This window comes from Apostichopus japonicus, chromosome 15 (genome assembly GCF_037975245.1).
Source record: "Apostichopus japonicus isolate 1M-3 chromosome 15, ASM3797524v1, whole genome shotgun sequence".
Taxonomy (NCBI): domain Eukaryota; kingdom Metazoa; phylum Echinodermata; class Holothuroidea; order Aspidochirotida; family Stichopodidae; genus Apostichopus; species Apostichopus japonicus.
Window position 1 is genome coordinate 4,248,828 of NC_092575.1, and position 18,498 is coordinate 4,267,325.

General features: G+C 35.2%; 2 protein-coding genes across 3 annotated transcripts in view; one reads left to right on the forward strand and one right to left on the reverse strand.

Moving 5' to 3' along the window:
* LOC139981223 (uncharacterized) overlaps nucleotides 1-8,050 on the forward strand; it is a 29,506-nt gene extending 21,456 nt beyond the window's left edge. For both annotated transcript variants that reach the window (XM_071993443.1, XM_071993442.1), the window contains exons 10-15: nucleotides 387-710; nucleotides 1,018-1,656; nucleotides 2,607-2,957; nucleotides 3,382-3,521; nucleotides 5,327-5,397; nucleotides 7,836-8,050. In XM_071993443.1, coding sequence (XP_071849544.1) covers nucleotides 387-710; nucleotides 1,018-1,656; nucleotides 2,607-2,957; nucleotides 3,382-3,521; nucleotides 5,327-5,386 — 1,514 coding nt within the window. In that variant the 3' untranslated portion in view covers nucleotides 5,387-5,397; nucleotides 7,836-8,050. The remainder of the gene's footprint in view (nucleotides 1-386; nucleotides 711-1,017; nucleotides 1,657-2,606; nucleotides 2,958-3,381; nucleotides 3,522-5,326; nucleotides 5,398-7,835) is intronic.
* Nucleotides 1-16,432, reverse strand: part of LOC139981224 (uncharacterized) — a 59,434-nt gene extending 43,002 nt beyond the window's left edge. The window contains exons 1-2 of the mRNA XM_071993444.1: nucleotides 16,232-16,432; nucleotides 15,842-16,132 (exon numbers count right to left, since the gene is read on the reverse strand). Coding sequence (XP_071849545.1) covers nucleotides 15,842-16,132; nucleotides 16,232-16,274 — 334 coding nt within the window. The 5' untranslated portion in view covers nucleotides 16,275-16,432. The remainder of the gene's footprint in view (nucleotides 1-15,841; nucleotides 16,133-16,231) is intronic.
* Between the last annotated feature and the right edge of the window lie 2,066 nt (nucleotides 16,433-18,498).

The following is an 18,498-nucleotide window of genomic DNA, read 5'->3' on the forward strand; positions in this document are numbered from 1 at the left end:
TCTGTGATGTGTTAAAATTTAGTGATGACATATTAGTAACTGGCATTCAAAATACTAAACCCTTGTCATGTATAGTTGTTAGATCGACTATTTTGATTTATGTAGAATTGTATTAATCGATACAGTATAGCTAATGTATGCCAATATCACATGGTGACTGGGAAAACTAAGTTACTGTTATTAAAGTTTGTCAGGTGTACATTACAGTGAAAAACAACACACTGAGTCTTATTTTGTAGGTTTCAATGCATATTAAAATGATGGAAAGAGATAGGTAATTGACGATAATCAATTATCATTGTAAATTTTCTTGCATTTGAGAATATGATATTTCAACAAGGGCTTGGACGGTTATCATCACCATATTCGTTTACTTCTACCAACAGACAACGTTCATGGGACGTGCCAGTCTCCTCAGTATGTAGAATTAGGAGAAAGTGCAACAATAAAATGTGACTTTGATATAAATACCTGCAACGTGTATTGGTACAAGCGTGAACAAGACATAAATCCTTTCATCAGATATGAATATGGCAGCGATCCACCAATTTCGGGCTCTGGGCTCGATACTGCAAGTTATTCTGTTAGCGGAAAAGGTTCTCTGATCATTTTCGACGTTACCATGGATAATGAGAGGACTTACAAAGTACTTGCTTACAATAGGAATGACGACATATCGGAAACACACTTCGTTGATGTACACACATACGGTAAGATGAAATATGCATCAGAGGAACAAAACAAGAACTTAGTATCCACATATATTTTCTTCACCTAAGGAATTATAATGTTTAATAATTAGCAATAACCATATCGTGAAGTTTACAATGACGCTTTTCACATTGCCAGATTACAGATTCCGAACGACACTGGTAGAACATTTTGACAAGAAGAAATACTTAGTTTTATATTTGCACAATAATCAAATAAATAAGTGATAAGTAGAATAATATCTACGTCGTTAACGTTACATATCATGTATCTGGTTTACAATTAATTTTCACTTTTTATATACAGCGAAGTGTGAGCAAGCTTTTCCATTGATAAAATATTGTACGAACCAAAGCACATGTTTGGTAGATTCTGATAGCATTAACGGTTTGGGTTGTTCCTTTGGATGCTCGATACCAACTGCTGAACTGAGATGGTACGTTAAACGTGGAGATCAGGAAGAGACAATAACGGGCAATCACACAGAGGAATCTGATGGAACAGATTACATCTCTATCTCAAATATTGAAATAAATCAATATTTGAAAGAACCTCTAACTCAATTAGTGTGCGAATTGCGAGGACCTACCACACATGTGTTACAGTCAAGTATATTCCTTGACCAGTCGAATACATGGATGTATATTGGCGATAGACCTACACCTAAATACTATCAAATAAATAGTCAATCAATACTGACGTGTGCAGAGAATGTTGTACCTTCTATAGTTATCTGGGAAAGAACATCTGCGGAGAATTCTACTGAGGTTATTCAGTTTTCTGAGGGTGGCAGAACACACTCATCTTTAAGCTCACGGTGGCATGTTAACGAAAGAGGTGCTCTAATTTTGCACCAAGTAGATTTCACATCTGAAGGAATTTACCGATGTAAATTCTTTGATGGAGAGAAGTTTGGTGCCTATGAACAGTCAGTGACCGTATTAGGTAAGTTACATGTAATAACGTCTTCTTGTGAAGCAGATGATGAAATATTTAAGAGATAAAGAGGTGGTGTATAGAGTACGTAAGAACAGGGAAATGACAGCGTCCTGTTGGGAAGTTATTATATATTATGAACTTCCAGGATCAGGCTTACAAATAACCAACGTTTCATTGCTACGTTTGTCAACATATATCTGTCACTTAATATGAACTTTATTAAGACAAAGAGCCCAGAAGTTTTCCATTTTTGAAAGTAGTAGCCTGTAGATATATTGAATATTTGTTTCCAACTTTCATCCATAATTCACTTCCAAATAGAGATCAAAGCAATCATCAATCATAGGCAGTGTAACAAAATAAACCTGTGAATTATTACATTATTTTGTGCATTTTTACATCACATATATCTCTGTAATATTTTATGGTATTATGGATAGTGCATGTGACTGTCACATCAAAGTGAACCTCTACTGTACCTGTACTAACATCTAATCTAATCGTTTAGATTATCTAATCTAATCGTTTCTACATCTCCCTCGTATTATTTGGTCAACAACTATGGGTTTCATGTTCAAGGTAAAAGCGTACTTTTATTGCTGATTGAATGCAATCAAATGATAAGTAACGAAAAATGTTGTGTATATCTGTTGGAGATCTGTTGGTGCGATCCTAAAAGGGTCTTCAAACTACTGCAATGCTGAACAAACAAACTCCGAATGATATACAGTAGAATACGGTTGATTCAAAATTCCGGGAGACCACTATTGAGACAAATGTGCAGAACCTATTAATTGCCTGTCCTTCCTTATGATTTAACGTCAGTCAAACGCCAAAAGAACTAAAACTTACAAATCTCTTGGGTGTTTCATCTGAAATTCACGAAAGACCATGATATGTGATTGACAAGTACTAAACCGACCACCTTTAACTAATGTTTGCTCATTTTCTTTCAGTTTCTCCATCGCCACCTTTCCTACTAGTAGATGGATGTCCACAAACTACACAACCATGTAGTGTTAACATAATGGCCGCTACCTCATATCACAGCGTAACATGTTATGTCAACGAGGTCTATCCGAATCTTTCTCTGTCCCTTGAAAATGAATTCGCAGACGAAATGGCGATTTGGAACTTATCAAGCGTAACTGTCTCAAGAAACGATAGATACTATGCCAGTGCATCTGCTGAGCTCCAGCTATTGGACTCTTTTAGTTGTAACGATGAACATTTCATAATATGTCGTGCGATTGGTGCGGGTGCTTCTGCCATGGTCAATCCCGAAAAGAAAATCAAAATATCCTGGGGTAAGAAGGGTAAAATATTTCGAAATTGATTAATTGCAGTGATTGTCTCCGAATTTCGAAGGGTGGGGCATGGAGGGGTGGGTAAAATTTCCCCCAACTGCTACAGGAATAGGGGCTGTACCTGTGGAAGGTACAGAGGCAAATGAAGGAAGATATAAAGGAGAGATTCTGCTCTGGGGTCATTGAAGCTGACTCCTAAGAGGTGGTCTGGGGCTCCTTCCTCAGAAAAGTATATTTAGACGTCAAATAGTGCATTCTGAGGTATATTAGAATATAATGGAACGATGAGAAGTGGGAAGTGCGAAGCCACAGATTAATAACACAATTTAATTGATACTTTATGCAAGTGTATTATGCGATATGACTGCACATGTAAGTATGGTTGTTTATCACACGTTAAGGTGAGTTTATTTTACTTCTCTAGAACGGTGCTCACTGGACACATCCACAGAGACAATGGATACCAACCTTAAGTGGATGCAACAAAATGATGTAATTATTGTCCTAGTTTTGAGCCTCGTTGTCTGTCTTTTGATCATTACCATCTGTCTTTGGAGGATAAAGGTATGCATTACAATCCTTAAATCATATTTTCAAATTATTGTTTACTCTAGTAAGTACGGATCAAACTGAAAACGGTATTGTAGCTAATTTCCTAGAGTTTATTATCCTATATTTAAACATGAAAAGTGGGCAATGTTATATTCTTCTTGAAGAAATAATATGATTGTTTCTAGTTTTCCTGTCCATTCTCTTTAACTTGATTATTTGCTTTGAACTTGAAGCTCCTGAACATGTGTTTGTGAATGATTCGTATTTTAACTATGAAATTAACTGAATATACATTTAAACTGTATAACGTTAGTATTGACAATCAACTGCACTAAAGACACATTGACAGACATTTCTTAAGTAAAACTTAAAATGCTACAAACATTTGAACTGACAGACATTCTAACTTGATCTTATCTGAAGCAAATTTAAAACTACAGTATAATACACTGTTTACAAAATACCGTGAATAAAACTTAAATTTCACTTACTTCACGGTCCAAATATGTCATTTTCAGTTGTTTTTAATAACATTTAATACCATGTTTATCGATCTTTTAAGATCAATTATATCATTATTTAAACTTAAATGAGATAACAATCCTTGCCGGCTTGAGTTTTGTTCCTGGAATTGAGGGTTATCTTGACAAAATGCTCAAGTTCTTATAGATTCATAAAATTGGGATTTTTTCAACCAATGCGGGTTAAAGCAATTCACAGGCCTTTTGTAGTTGACTGAATAACAGCCTGCATATTGAGAACACCGAGTACTAAAAACTACGCTACAACAGAGTATGGAAGCGCATAACAGACTGTGTGTTTGGATGGGTTGGCTGAATCCATGCAAGTCATTTATAAGAGCACTTACGTTTTACCACCAAAAGGGAGAATAAATGTCTTTCGTTGACCGTCTATAAAGGGTTTAACCTAAAAACTGGGCGAAATGCATTCGTGTCACTTCTCCTAAAAACAAGTGAAGGGGAAATGTAACATCCCTGACCCCACCGAATCAACTCCTATAGTAATTGAAATGTGATTTAGAATAATAACTAAGCCTATTAAATTACACCAGCAACAGGTCGGTCGAAAACTAAGAAATCCATTTTTTTAAGTTAAAAAGTTGACCTTTCGTAAAAAAAAAATCAGTTTCAATAGAATTGCGATTAAACAATCTAACATACCGGTGTTAAATATTTATTTCATACAAAGGAGAGAGCCTATACTGCATTGATTTAATTTGACATATATCTGTCACCATTACCTGTCAGACCGATTTTAATTCACCTGCAGTCTTCATCCTATTCTGTGAATCTAATCACTTTTTACTGTTCGTATGGGTGTAAAATCATAGATGTGCCTGTAAGCTCTACCGAAGCATGATTTGGGTATTGTGCTACAGTTTGGAAATACCAGTTAACTGGATATAGATGATCTTGCACGATTCAACATAATGCAGCTTTGTTTATACGTGTCAACTAGAAGGCAAAAATCGCGTCATCTTTTACAAAACGTGGATTAAACTGAAACGAGCTATTTTTGGATATCAATTATAATTCCACTATAATGGAATTTAAAAAAAAAATACTTAACACGGTTATAAAAATTGAAAGATACCATACATTTAATATATTATATAGGATATTGTTACCTGTTTCTGAGGACAACCATTTGCTTAAAATAACCTTTAACCTTCGTTACCACAGTAATTTCGGTACCACAGTAATATGGATCACTTTTCATAAATTATTTGCACTAAACGAAGATTTCTATCATTTAACAAACATTTATAACATTAATAATTATGTTATGCTTTTTAGAAAATTTGGCAAAGAAGACATTACTATGGAGCAGTGGCATCAAGTGCACGCGTAGTTTGACTCCTTGAAAAGTAAGTCGTACAATCTACAGTTAATTAATCTACGAGAGTTTGCATTGAATATCATCAAAATCTCATTCACTATTGCGAAGCTCAGTTGCCATTAAGTTGATGCATCAACACAATAGTAAGATTACAAATGACTTTTTGCTGGCTATAAATGCTTTTACATGATGTGTACATGATGCTACTTTAAATAAACATTAAACCCTATCATTACAACATAAACTTAAGAATATGTGGCGGGGGGCGGGGGGGGGGGGGCGGGGGGCGGGGGCGGGTGCGGGTGCGGGGGGCGGGGGGCGGGGGGGGGCGGTGGGTTGTTGTTGACACTTGTCACTCCTGTTCCCTGCTTAACATTAAAATAGTCATTCATCTTCAGAATATATTATAGAATGTGTTACTGTTGTGGCCAAACCTGTTTCCTACTGAATAGGTAAATAGCACCCTCAAACTAGGTGTACTTGTTTAGATCTCAAAAGGACCAGACGAATGGAGCCGAGAAGAACACCACGGTCAGGTGGACACTAGGTTTAACATTACTGTGATTCCATGCTACTAACTTTGCATCGGCTATAGGACTGTATAACGAAACCTGGTTTACACAATTGTTCCTTTAGTCCAGTCCAACAACAAAAGTCTACCTTCAGCAGAAGTAGCGATGATACAAACATTTAGATAGTATAACGTCAGTATTATAATCAACTGCACTAAAGACACATTGACAAACATCTCTTAATTAATGTAAAACTTAAAATGCTACAAACATTTGAACTGACAGACATACTCACATGATCTTTTTTGTAGAAAATTTAAAACTACCGTATAATACACTGTTTACGTACAGTGAATAAAACTTTTATTTCACATCAATAAACGTCCAAAGATGTCATTTTTAGTTGTTTTTAATTAAATTTTATACCATTTTTTATCGATATCTTAAGACCAATGATATCATTATTTAAACTCATATGGGATACCATTGCTTGTCGGCTTGATTTAGTTCTTGACATTTAGGGTCTTCTTGATAATATTCTTACAACTTTCTTATACATTCAAAGTGTGGGGATTTCCAACTTATTTATAGAGATCTAATTGCCATAAATATGTCATATGATGGTTAAGGCAATTCACATGACTATTTTAGTTGACTGAATAACACTCTTCATTGAAAACACCAAGTATTAGTACAGTATAGAACTTGCATAATTCAGCTTTGCTCCGATCAACTGGATGGAAACAATAATATTAATATAAGCACACTCACCAGCTCACAATCAATTCCCGCACTGATCGTTGCAAGTTACAGTGCTGAAATCATACACATTAAGACAAAAATTCCTCCCAAAGACTATGTTAACACACAATGTTTCTACGAAAGACCTATCTGGACAGTGACGTGCATAGGATTTCAAATGTGTGTGTTTAGAGGGGGATTCTGAAATTCCCAGACTGATTTAGGTAAGGCTTGAATCTACGAAGCTCTAGAGAGGACATTGGAAAAATAATTTTATAACGTACGTACGTGATAAGTTTACGTTCACTACAAAAGAAGTAGCAGTACGTACATATATATACTGTAACATACTAACCTACATGCAAGATATGTGCATATACACCGAACACTCTAAGATTTTAATATATTTTAATACTTCTCGTTCACTGTACCTCGCATGTAGCAATCATCCAACCACAGAAGTCAAGCTTAGTTTAGCAATGAGCCACGGCATAAAAAATGCTGGACAAGTTCATCCCTCTCCATCTTTGAAATGAAAATGTATCCCGAAGTATATCACTTAGTCTCGCTTACGTTAGACAAGTTTTAACATAGGCTATATCACGTAATAAAAACACATACGTAGGTAGGCCTAAATTTGTTATAATTATTATATACTTAGTGATCATCTAGTACGTACATAGTTATTATTACGTACGTACGGAATAGTAATAATGTACGTATGTAATGTTATTACGTAATTACGTGATACTTGTAACGTACGAACGTAGTAATTATCACGTACGTACGTAATACATATCACGTACGTAGGTAATACATATCACGCACATACGTGATATTATTACGTACGTAGTATTATTACGTACATACGTACGTACGTACGTACGTACGTGATAATTATTGCGTATGTACGTACGTAATGAAAAAGTTTTTTTACCATGTCCTCTCTAGAGCTTCGTAAGAATCAAATGGAAGGCTCAAAGGTGAATGAAGAATATATAACAGAGGTGGTTTGGCCAGCTGGTCGTTGTCTGCAACACGAGCATCGGATGCTTGTGCATGACATTTACTGGGATATATATCTGCAAAATACCGTCATCATAATGAATTTAAAGTTTTGCATCAAAGGGATTTCTATTATTTATAGGCCTGTTTAAATTTTTCCGTATCATTTCATTTTTGTAGGCAAGTTTTCTATATTTTTTTATTCCAGTATTTCTAGGGCTGGCAAGTACTTCAGCTCTACACATGTTTCAAGTTGGACTGGAGTATTTCTGTATTTCTAGCAGCTGAACGTAAAGTTGAGAGATGAAGGTGTCAAACTCAGACCCCAAGAGCAAGTGAGATGTGTGGAAAGCAAGTAGCTGAATGTGGGCAAAACCACTCATGGAAAATGATGGAGAAGATATATCATTTCCTATTCAAAGATTCCAGCAATATATAAACAGAGAGAAATAGTTGATTCGGCTTCCATCATAAAAAGATTCGGTCTGCCAAAGGTTTTTAAGAGGAAATTCTGACTCTCCTCACATATTGAAGTTTTGTGTATACTAGACCGCATAATACACATTCAAGAAGCATAAACAGCACACATGCATAAACATCCTTATCTTCAAGTAACAGCTTGTTTTCAAAACTCAAACACCAAATAACACTTGACAAACATATCAATGAAGTTTGTAACAGTTGGCAGATCTCAGAAAGGCTTTGTCATCCAGGCAATTCAATTTTAAAATGAAAAGATGTTGGTATTTAAGCGATTGGGGGGGGGGGGGGTATTGACATTATAGCATTGGACAAATTTGTGTGCCAGGCCGTTTTAAGTTTTAGTTTAATTTGTAATGTTTAACAAGGCTACTGTTTTGTGTTAAATACATATTCAATAATCATATTTTTTCAGTTACTTGTGTAAAGACTCCAAACGTGCAAATAAACACATTTTTCATTCTTTTCATTGTTCCAAAAAGTTACTTTGTAAAATGGCTGCTAAGAACTTACAACAATATTTTGGTTTATCAAACGAAAAAAAGTCAGTATTTCAAGTGAAAAACATGGTTTTTCCAAAAACTCTGATCTTCAGATTGAAAAACTGTAATGTAATAAACTAAGTGTATCGGCAATGAACATTGTTTATAGAAAAAATTCGGTTTCTTGGGCGATATGAAGTAGATATTTTCGAAAAATAACTGTGTATCGAAGAACAGAGTTACTCGATAAACTCGATACATCAGGCAAATTAGAGGAATGAGGGGAATGGAAATATTTCCTGTGTTCTACTACAAGTTTGATACTTTTTGCCCTGTGTTCATCTTCGTTATTCTGTTCCGAGTTTTAACTTGCGAATTATTTACCATGTCCCTGCAAAAAAAAAGTTATTTCGAGAACCTCTCACGAAGCTCCATTATGTGCTAATGTTATTTGATATTATATTGTATGTCGTGCCATACACTGTAAGTATATTTATCCAGAGCGCTGCCTAAGTAATATGTTTAGACATTATATTTTTTTCCACTTATGCTCAAAGCAATACTGAGCGACCTTTGCAAAGCATGAAGCCTAGCGGCTTTTATATGATTGTAACAATAAGGTTACATTCATTTTCCTTTCGTTTTGTAATGGGAGATATATTACTATTTGTTTGAGTGGTTTATATGTTTATTACAATGGTAATTAATGAGGTGACACATATGTGATCACAACAGTTACTTTCTTAAGATTAGCCAAAATGACATAACATAAACTGTGTATGTGTAGCTAACGTCAGGACTACTTTCTAAAGTGCTACATATATTTAACCAGTTTGTGTTAAAATATTTGAATATTCATGAAAAAATGAGAGTAAATTTCGCAAAGTTTCGACATAATAGTTTAACTATAGATGGATGGACACTGATGAACGAATGATTCGTTTTGATAACTCCTGCCATTAATGCAATTGAGTGGAACTCTTGAGAAGAATAAAGGCACATTGCTGTGGAACTTTAAACTGACAAGAAACTCTTAAATAGTGCCTTAACCATTCGATTGCCGGAAGTTATCAATAAAAAAAATCGTCTGTTGAGTCTGCAAATTCAAATTAATTGAAAGATATTTAAAATTTAAAAGATACACATGAAGGGGGTGTATTCATACTAATAAACCAATTTTATGTTTTATAGACTGTAATAGTCTATTTATGATGAAAAGATTAAATTAAATTTTAAGAACTACAAAAGGTTGACATTTATTTAAAGGGATAATTAACATTTTCAAGATACCCACATATGAAGGAGGTGTATTCATATTAATAATCCATTTTTGATGAAAATTGAATGCAATCGTAAACCACCACACAAAAATGTGTACAGTACACGGATGATGATACACCGTCCTTGTTTCAAGTTCAGTTCGTAAAACGGTAGTAATTTTAAATGCCAGTATCGCAAATAATTCAGGAATACGTTTCTGTAAATTACTGCATACAAGGTTATTGAGAGCTAGAGTTACAAGTTTTGATGTGACTATTGACTGCAGTATTACTATATGGTGAAATGTGTGCCTGCCCATGTTTTCTCTTTTGGCGAGGTTGCTTTATTTTTTTTATATATTTTTTTATCCAAATTTTTATACCATATTAGGATTGTGAATCTTATTTGTTTTGATACTAAGAGTATCTGTTCTGTTTCAAGTTACATAATTTTTTTTTGTATATCCTTCAATTCTTCATTCAACAGATTTTATTCCTAATATTCGCAGGGTACATTGTTGTGACAAGCAAATTTTGATGTATAGTTTAGTAAATGACATCATTGCAAATGTGCTAATTGAATTGTAGAGGTTTTCGGGAGAAAGGTATAAGATTGGATCTGTTAAACTATTTGCACAACTTGAAGTTTTATATAATTTGTCTTCAGGAAGGAAGTTCGTTGGACCAGGGACAAAACGCTTTTTTTATTTATTCAGAATATTTCGAATCAGTTCTTTGTCTTCCAATGCAAGGTGTTGCTGTTTTATTTAACAAAAATCTTGCTTATGAATTGGTGAATATTATATTGGATTGTAAAGGAAATTTTATTATCCTTAATATAGTTTCAGAATTGAATCATTCTTTGTGTGAAAGTGTTGGTAGATAGTTGGTGATATGATAATATATGTTCAATGTGATATTATGCACATTTATTAGGGGGCAGGGCTTGAGTTGAGTTTTGCTAAAAATAGCTTGTTAACATGGTAAGTTAACATATTTAGTAGGTAGGTCTACAGTCAGTAAAAGAACCTTGCTGATCAATTTAATCAACAATGACGAAAGCTTTGGATTATAATCTCAATTGGCAAGGAATCACAATAAGCCCACTGGCTTTCTGGTTAACTATTCTAGAGTGATTGATTCAATTCATGAGATTTTTGGCCATTGGTCTAAAAGGAGACTTACAGTTCTTGGAAAGATTACTATTATTAAAACCCTTGCATGCATTACCGAAGTTAAATCCCTTTTTGCACACCATTCCCAATTCACCCTGTCATGTATTAGAAAATATTCAACAGCTTTTCAACTCCTTTATATGGAATGGGTGTGACCGGATACAGCGTAAGCAACTTTGCTTACCCTATAAGAGTGGGCGCTAAAATTGATTGACTTACATAGCTTTATCCATTCCCTAAAACTAACTTGGTTAAGCAGACTTTTAAAAACATCTTCTATGTCTATATGCATGTGTGTTTTGATTACGTTTAAAATAGCAAAGTAGCTTCTCTGTATAAAAGTAGGTCAATCTACTTGAGTGAAAAAGTTCAATCTCCCAGTTCCCATTACTTTTTATGGAATATTGACAATATAAAAGTTGATAGAAACCTTTGTATTTAAGTAATTGGGTGCAAACTGGTATATACATATAATTGATGATTTGTTAGATAATGATATGTGCTTTTCTCTCATATGATAAATTTGTTTCCTATATAAGATTAAGTCATTATGATGGAGTTTCAATGGCAATGGCCAGGGTTACACTAAAATTGAAAGGCTATTGGTTCCTGAAATTAATGCTATCTTTTTAGAAAGTTCTAGGGAGGGGGGGGGGTCAGATTTCTATTATAAGATGATTAAAAACACTGAGTATAGTTTACACCGAAGTCTCAAGTTAAATGGGCAAACGAACTTTCCATAACAGACCTTAATTGGGAACGTATATACAATCTTCCATATTCACTCTCTTCGGAAGTTTGTCATTTATTTTGGCACTGTGAAAACTAATACTACTGTGGGAAGAGTTGAATGCACTTGTGTTTCGGACCACTTAAGAAGTTCTATACCTTTCAACATGATTAGTTCTATTTGGTATTGTACGAAATGCTTTTGATAATCAAGCACAAAACACATTAATTATTTGGTTCAAATTTTATATTTATAAGTGCAAATTGCAGAGCACTCCACCTAATTTCAAACATTTTTTAGAATAATGCCAGACACTTGATTAAGGTTATGTATTATAATGCTTGTGTCAATCACATGTATAATAATGCTTGTGTCAATCACATACTGGGATATTTTGGAGTTCTTCGCTGGCATTAAAGAGTTTACAGATTGATTGTGAATAGCCCAGTTCCGTCATACTCATTGTTGTGCTGATGCTTGTTACCCTACAAATATTACCTTACAATTCTAAGTGCAATATCTTTTGCCTTGTAATGTTATTATTGTTTTTGTAATATTACGCAATGTACAGCCTGGCGATTGTATGGCTACCTTTAAGTCATTTTGTTAATTGAAGGATTACAAATAAAGAAATAAATATAACAAAAAGAATGGCTATGTCTGGTATGCATTAAAGCTTGTAAGAAAGTAACCCTGGAGTGAAAACAACAGGTCTTTAAAATGTTCTCTATTACAAACAAAAATATATATAAAAAAATACGTTAATTGGCTCATAACATTGACGGGTTTGAATTTAATAAAATGGAAAAACATCTTTTCAACTGGTATCACGGGTTACTTAAGCTAACTTGGGGACATTGGGCTCCCTAGTGTCGTCCGCAAAACTTTTCTCCAACAAAAGCTTATTTCAGACTGTCGTCTCAATTGAAATGGGGCAATATAATATTTGTTCTATATCTATAAAGTATGTAACCACGACGATGACCTTCCTTGTATAATGTAAAATCGAGGGTATTGCAGACGTCGAAGGGGTTGGGATAGCGCCAAAAAAGGAGAAATCTTCCAAAAGAAAATCATTTGCTAGTTACCCTTTCTAAACTGTTTTTTAAGCTCACTGAGGGAACAAGAAATAAATTAAAATGACGCAGCTTCCAGACCCCCTCTTCATGTTAATAGTAAAATAACTAGGAAGAAACATAAAAATATTGATACTGCAGGGGAGCTCTTGACGACCTCTACACTCTCAGCCAATAGAGTGTACCCAACCCCCCTACCCAGGGCAGAAACCAGAAGTTCTGAGTTAGAGGCGCATTAACAATTTACGGAGAGGTACAATACTCGTGTCCCGTAACTTTTGTACATATGATGGTGTTACAGATGAGTGTGCACTGTAGTCTGCCAGGGAATGGGCACCCCTTGCCGTGGATTGACATGCCTGCACCGGCTCAGATCAGGTATTTCAAGTTATTCCCCTCACGATGTTATCATTCAGGTCAAGATCCAGTTTTTTAATTCTTGAAATAAGGTCTGAGCTATATCATTCTGAATCTTGACTTAATGATTGATTGCCTATAGATCTCTCCGATTTCTTCAAGAGGAGCAATAATTATATGCAGAAGTAACATTTACTATAATTTGAAAAAAGCTTCACTTAAAAAAAATGTTGCAAACTGATCTGCAGAAGGTTGGCAATCAGGCGCCTAGCCAGGATTTGCTCATGGGGGGGGGGGGGGGTGTTTTGCTGGATACTGACATGGGGAGGGGTGTCCCCCTCCTTTTCGGCGAAACAATGGAATTTTAAGGCCTCTAGATGCAAAATCGTGCAATGTTTGAGCTCAAATCATGCAAAAGAATATTGAAAATTATTTTGTGGAATAATTCTATTCACATCAGAAATAAGTAATCCTATATAGACTCAATTATTGATGCAAGGAAAATGCGAACCTAAAGAAACAAGCAACTAGGTTCAACTTCAACTCAAAAGTTTGAACTGTAAGAAGGATAATTTGGGGAATCAGAGATAAAAAGATCAAGGGAATTGCGGACCTATAGAGTTCCCCTTCGTTTGGACTGTAGAAGTCTGTTGACAAGCAAACTGGGAACCCAAAGAGTTAACGGTACTCTCACATCATTGACTTTGGCATATTTGGTATCACGGTTCTCTTAGAGTCTCACTAAAAGTAAAGCTAAATTCCCATTAGTGCGATAATTTAGAGTTTGTATAAATTGGGCATATACTGTAACGTGAGTCGTGACGATAAAGAAATTGTTACAGACGAAAGTCCAATCTTTTCGGCTTCTTCGCCAAGTCAGTTAGAATGACATCTGCGCGTATCTCTCCAAGTCTCTGGTGTTTCTGCATATATTTTTGGGGGGCACTCGGGCCATGGGGGGTGTTTGAACACCCAAAACACCCCCTTGGCTGCGCGCCTGTTGGCAATACATGTACTATTTTAATAAATGTTGCTCATCTTGGAATACTATACTATAGCGGAACACAATGAATAAATGGTCACTATTCCAGGAAACCAAGCAAAGATAAGGTACGGTTTATGAACAACTTGGAATACGGTTCATGTTGATTCAAGTTCTTGTGTTTGTGAACGTACTGGTGACGGATTTAATATTGATTTGTAAGTATATTGAAATAAGGTGATTTCGGAACAAAGAGGCATATAATGCTATTACCTGTAATGCAGTTTTCCACAGGCTATCAAATGATTAATTATGAAAGACACGACTTTTAGCCCGTATTTAAATTGATATATACAAAATTATACGGGTGTACCTTTTTAAAACCAACTGACTTCTGCGAACAATGTATGCAGTCAGCTATCAACAGGTTTCGTTTACGTTTTAGCGATAACTATATAGCCTAAATTGTTTAGAGAAAAAATGGTTATGGTCGTGATTTTTTTTGGCAGATTTTACCTTGTCTTAATATTTTCTTACGAAAAATAAGATAATTGATAAGGTTCCAACGGAAGGAGGTACCTCAAAAACCCAAATATTGAGATATTTATGTAAGCATATTTTTCAAATGCAGGTATACCTACTATTTGTATGAAGGAAGTTAATTTTGATAATCATATTAGAATTTAATATTGGCCATTAATTATTAAATTATTCAATGAACACGTGTGAACGTAAAATTATACGGTTGTACCTTTTTAAAACCAACTGACTTCTGCGAACAATGTATGCAGTCAGCTATTAACAGGTTTCGTACGGTATTAGCGATAACTTTATATATTGTTTAGAGAAAAAATGGTTATGGTCGTCAAATTGTTTTGCAGATTTTACCTTGTCTTAATATTTTCTTACGAAAAAAGAAGATATTTGATAAAGTTCCAACGGAAGTAGGTACTGTAACAACCCAAATATTGAGATATTTATGTAAGCATATTTTTCAAATGCAGGTATACCTACTATTTGTATTAAGGAAGTTAATTTTGATAATCATATTAGAATTTAATATTGGCCATTAATTATTAAATTATTCAATGAACACGTGTGAACGTAAAATTAGGAAATTGTTTTCTCGTTAGAAGTGGTAAATATTTATCCATATTTACTGAAATTACATTTACCACGTCATTCTCCAATCTATGTCTAATCTTACACCGGTAAGGGTAACCTTACCATCCGTTTCAGTTTTGATCGTTGACTTAAATAAGCAATATTACTACTTCAACAATGCCAGAACACTCAAGTTGGACTGAGCTTTACCGATTCCGTCTAAGAGTTATGTAGCCATTTAATATTTTAGACCGCTTGAATGGGTAAAAAGTAAAACCGAGTGTCATGTTTACCATTATCAAGATCAGGATCGAGTTTCCCAAGTGTCAAAAAATCTTAACCTTACAGTCAGGACATTTTTTCTCTCAATAAGGATGCCTGTGGCAGCAATGGTACTAATATACATGAATCAAAATAAAACAAAACTGTTAGCAAATGTTTATATATCCACTAAAGAGCCTGAGTAGAATGTGTAAAAAGTAAGAGGGCCTGACGTTTCAAAGACCCTGCTAGGATCGAAACGTCAGGCCCTCTTACTATTACACATTCATGAATCAAGAAACATTTACCTGCAATCTGTAAACAATACGTGTGTATGACTGATCCGTTTTCTGAACACGAATAAACACCTTCATATTTTAGGTCATCAAGAAAAATTCGAATTGAGTAACTATCCTCGATCAACTCAATATCACCAAAGTCATGTTTTCTCATCGCCGTTGTCTCCGCAAAGAGTAAAATGGCTTTATCTTTCCTCCAAGACTTAGCTTTTGTATTTGATGTATTACAATCAAGTTGCACATGATCGCCGACGCTGGCAATTTTCGTCGGCGTGTCAAGGGAGATGTTGGCTGAACATCCTGAAAACAAAATTTAGTTCAAAAATGAACGTTAAGACAGAAAAGGACATGGTAAAAATATCCACAATTTAGGACGATATTAAACCAACAAATGTTTACCTGTGACAGCTATCAAAGCAGATGCAACAATCACAATCAACATAGTACTGCCAATTTCGCGAGATAAAATAAATCACGGTCAATATTAAGTAAATGATTCGAAATTTGGTCGTTGATATTAGATCAGCCTCATAGGTTTGTCACAAAGGGTCTCGAAGTCTGTTATTGAAATCGTTACATCGCTTTGAGTAGTCCTCCCGTGTTTATGTCATTACCGAACCGACGGAAAGCGAAAGTTCCTGACTTTATGATGACATGCACTGAATCTAGTCAGTTGTTTTTCCCTTTTTCTTTTTTGCTGATACAGTCCGCAGAGATACTTTTAAACATGGGTGGTTGGTGATGGGGGTAGGGGGGGATTCTCAGAACAACGTGAATATTCTGAATAGTTAAGCAAAGAAATTCAAAAAAGAAGGAAAAGGGGAATGAAGGGCTATGATGTTCCCTATCATTTAGACAAAGTAACACTTAGATAAAGATGACAGGTACAATGAACTGATATTTATTTCGAGTTGAGCAAACTAAAAAGAATAGGGTCATCATGATCATGGCTATAGTCTTTGACGTCATCATCAAAACCATCATCACTGACGTCTTTATCATCACATACGAACTAAAATAATAAGTGTTATATTCATAATATTATGATTTAAACCATGATGTAAATCAATACAAGAATCAACAACAGCTTCAGTGACGAATTGCGCATAAATTATACATTATAATCATAGCACTGTACGTACAAATACCCACAAAACAATCACAATAGTTTACTAATTTATATTTTCTCACATGCGTCGAACTCATGTTGAAGGTGGGTGAAGTGGTAAATATCATGATGGAAATGAGTTTTAATGTCAGCTCACTGCGACCGCCCGGTTATTGCAGCGTCCACTGGGGATCGAGTACCCAGTACGTTAGTGTGGTTGTGGGGATACGTACTCTATCATTGTATATTATCACTGAAACTTTGACAAATCAACGACAAACAGGAAGCAAGACATGTAGAGAGAAAGCATGAAAATGGTCACAATTCTTTCGATTCCATAGCTCATAGCCAATTATAGTCGTCAAAAAGGAACTCATATAGTTGCTTTTGCTCACGCCGATTTGTAGTGATAAAAGAAAGGTTAACAAATATTTGAGGATCATGCATGAAGCAGCCATAACATAGATTATCATAGTTTTTCATAAGAAGTTGAAAGGAAAACTGCTAAAATTGCATTGTGAAAGTAGCCAATAGAAACACAAACACAATGTTTCAATCACTAATCGTTCAGTTAGTCGTTAACATCCGTTAATTGTTTTTTTTTTTTTTTTTTTTGCAGTTTCGCTTCAGAATTTATTTTTCGTCAAGGAAACACAAACAAAGGAAAAACATTTACTATTGACCGACTCGTATTGACAATTTTGACGAGTTTGTTAGTACATAAATAATAGAATAGCATGCAATGTCTGAAATTAGTTTGACGTATTTTACATTTACGCAACTGGAGGTATAGTTATGATATATATTTTTTGCAATGGGTGATGTAGGCAAATAGATAACTTCAATTGATTAATATATACACTCAGTAAAACTTGACTTATCCGAACGCGTCAAAACCGAAGGCAGTTCTAATACGAAATAATCCGAATGATTCAGTTTCCAATTTTATATTACCGTTCGTATAGGTTATGTGTAGTCTTCTATCGAAATGGCACGGTGCTCTAATAATTTGCAGGGGCGGATCCAGGGGGGGCCCGGGGGGGCCCGGGGGGCCCGGGCCCCCCCTTTTTGAAAATCCTGATTTTTTTTTTTTTACCGCGTTCGAGGGAAAGGGCCCCATGCGTGATCAGTGGCGTAGCTACGGGGGGCCTGGGGGCCGAGGCCCCCATGAAATAGGCTGGCCCCCACTGGCCCTCCCCCCCCCACTGGGAATGGGGTAAAAAAAATGTTGTAAAAAAAATAAAAATAAGTGCGATTCACTTATAATTTTTGTTCAATAATTTGGGAAATAGAGTTACACAATTACCTCGTCTGCATCTGGCAGAATAAGAAAATACATTATCTGTAGTAATCATGAGAATTGTCACACAGCATGGCATGGCAATGGTCGATGCGACGATTGCGACCATATACCACGAACCTTGTTGTGCTGCGCGATATCGATATCTGCTGAAAATATGTTCAGTGCTTCCACCTAGCGCAACAATCTATCAAAAGATTGGCTCCGTTTGTACTGAGCCGAGGTATAAGGTTTTCATATATTGCCTCGAGTCAAATG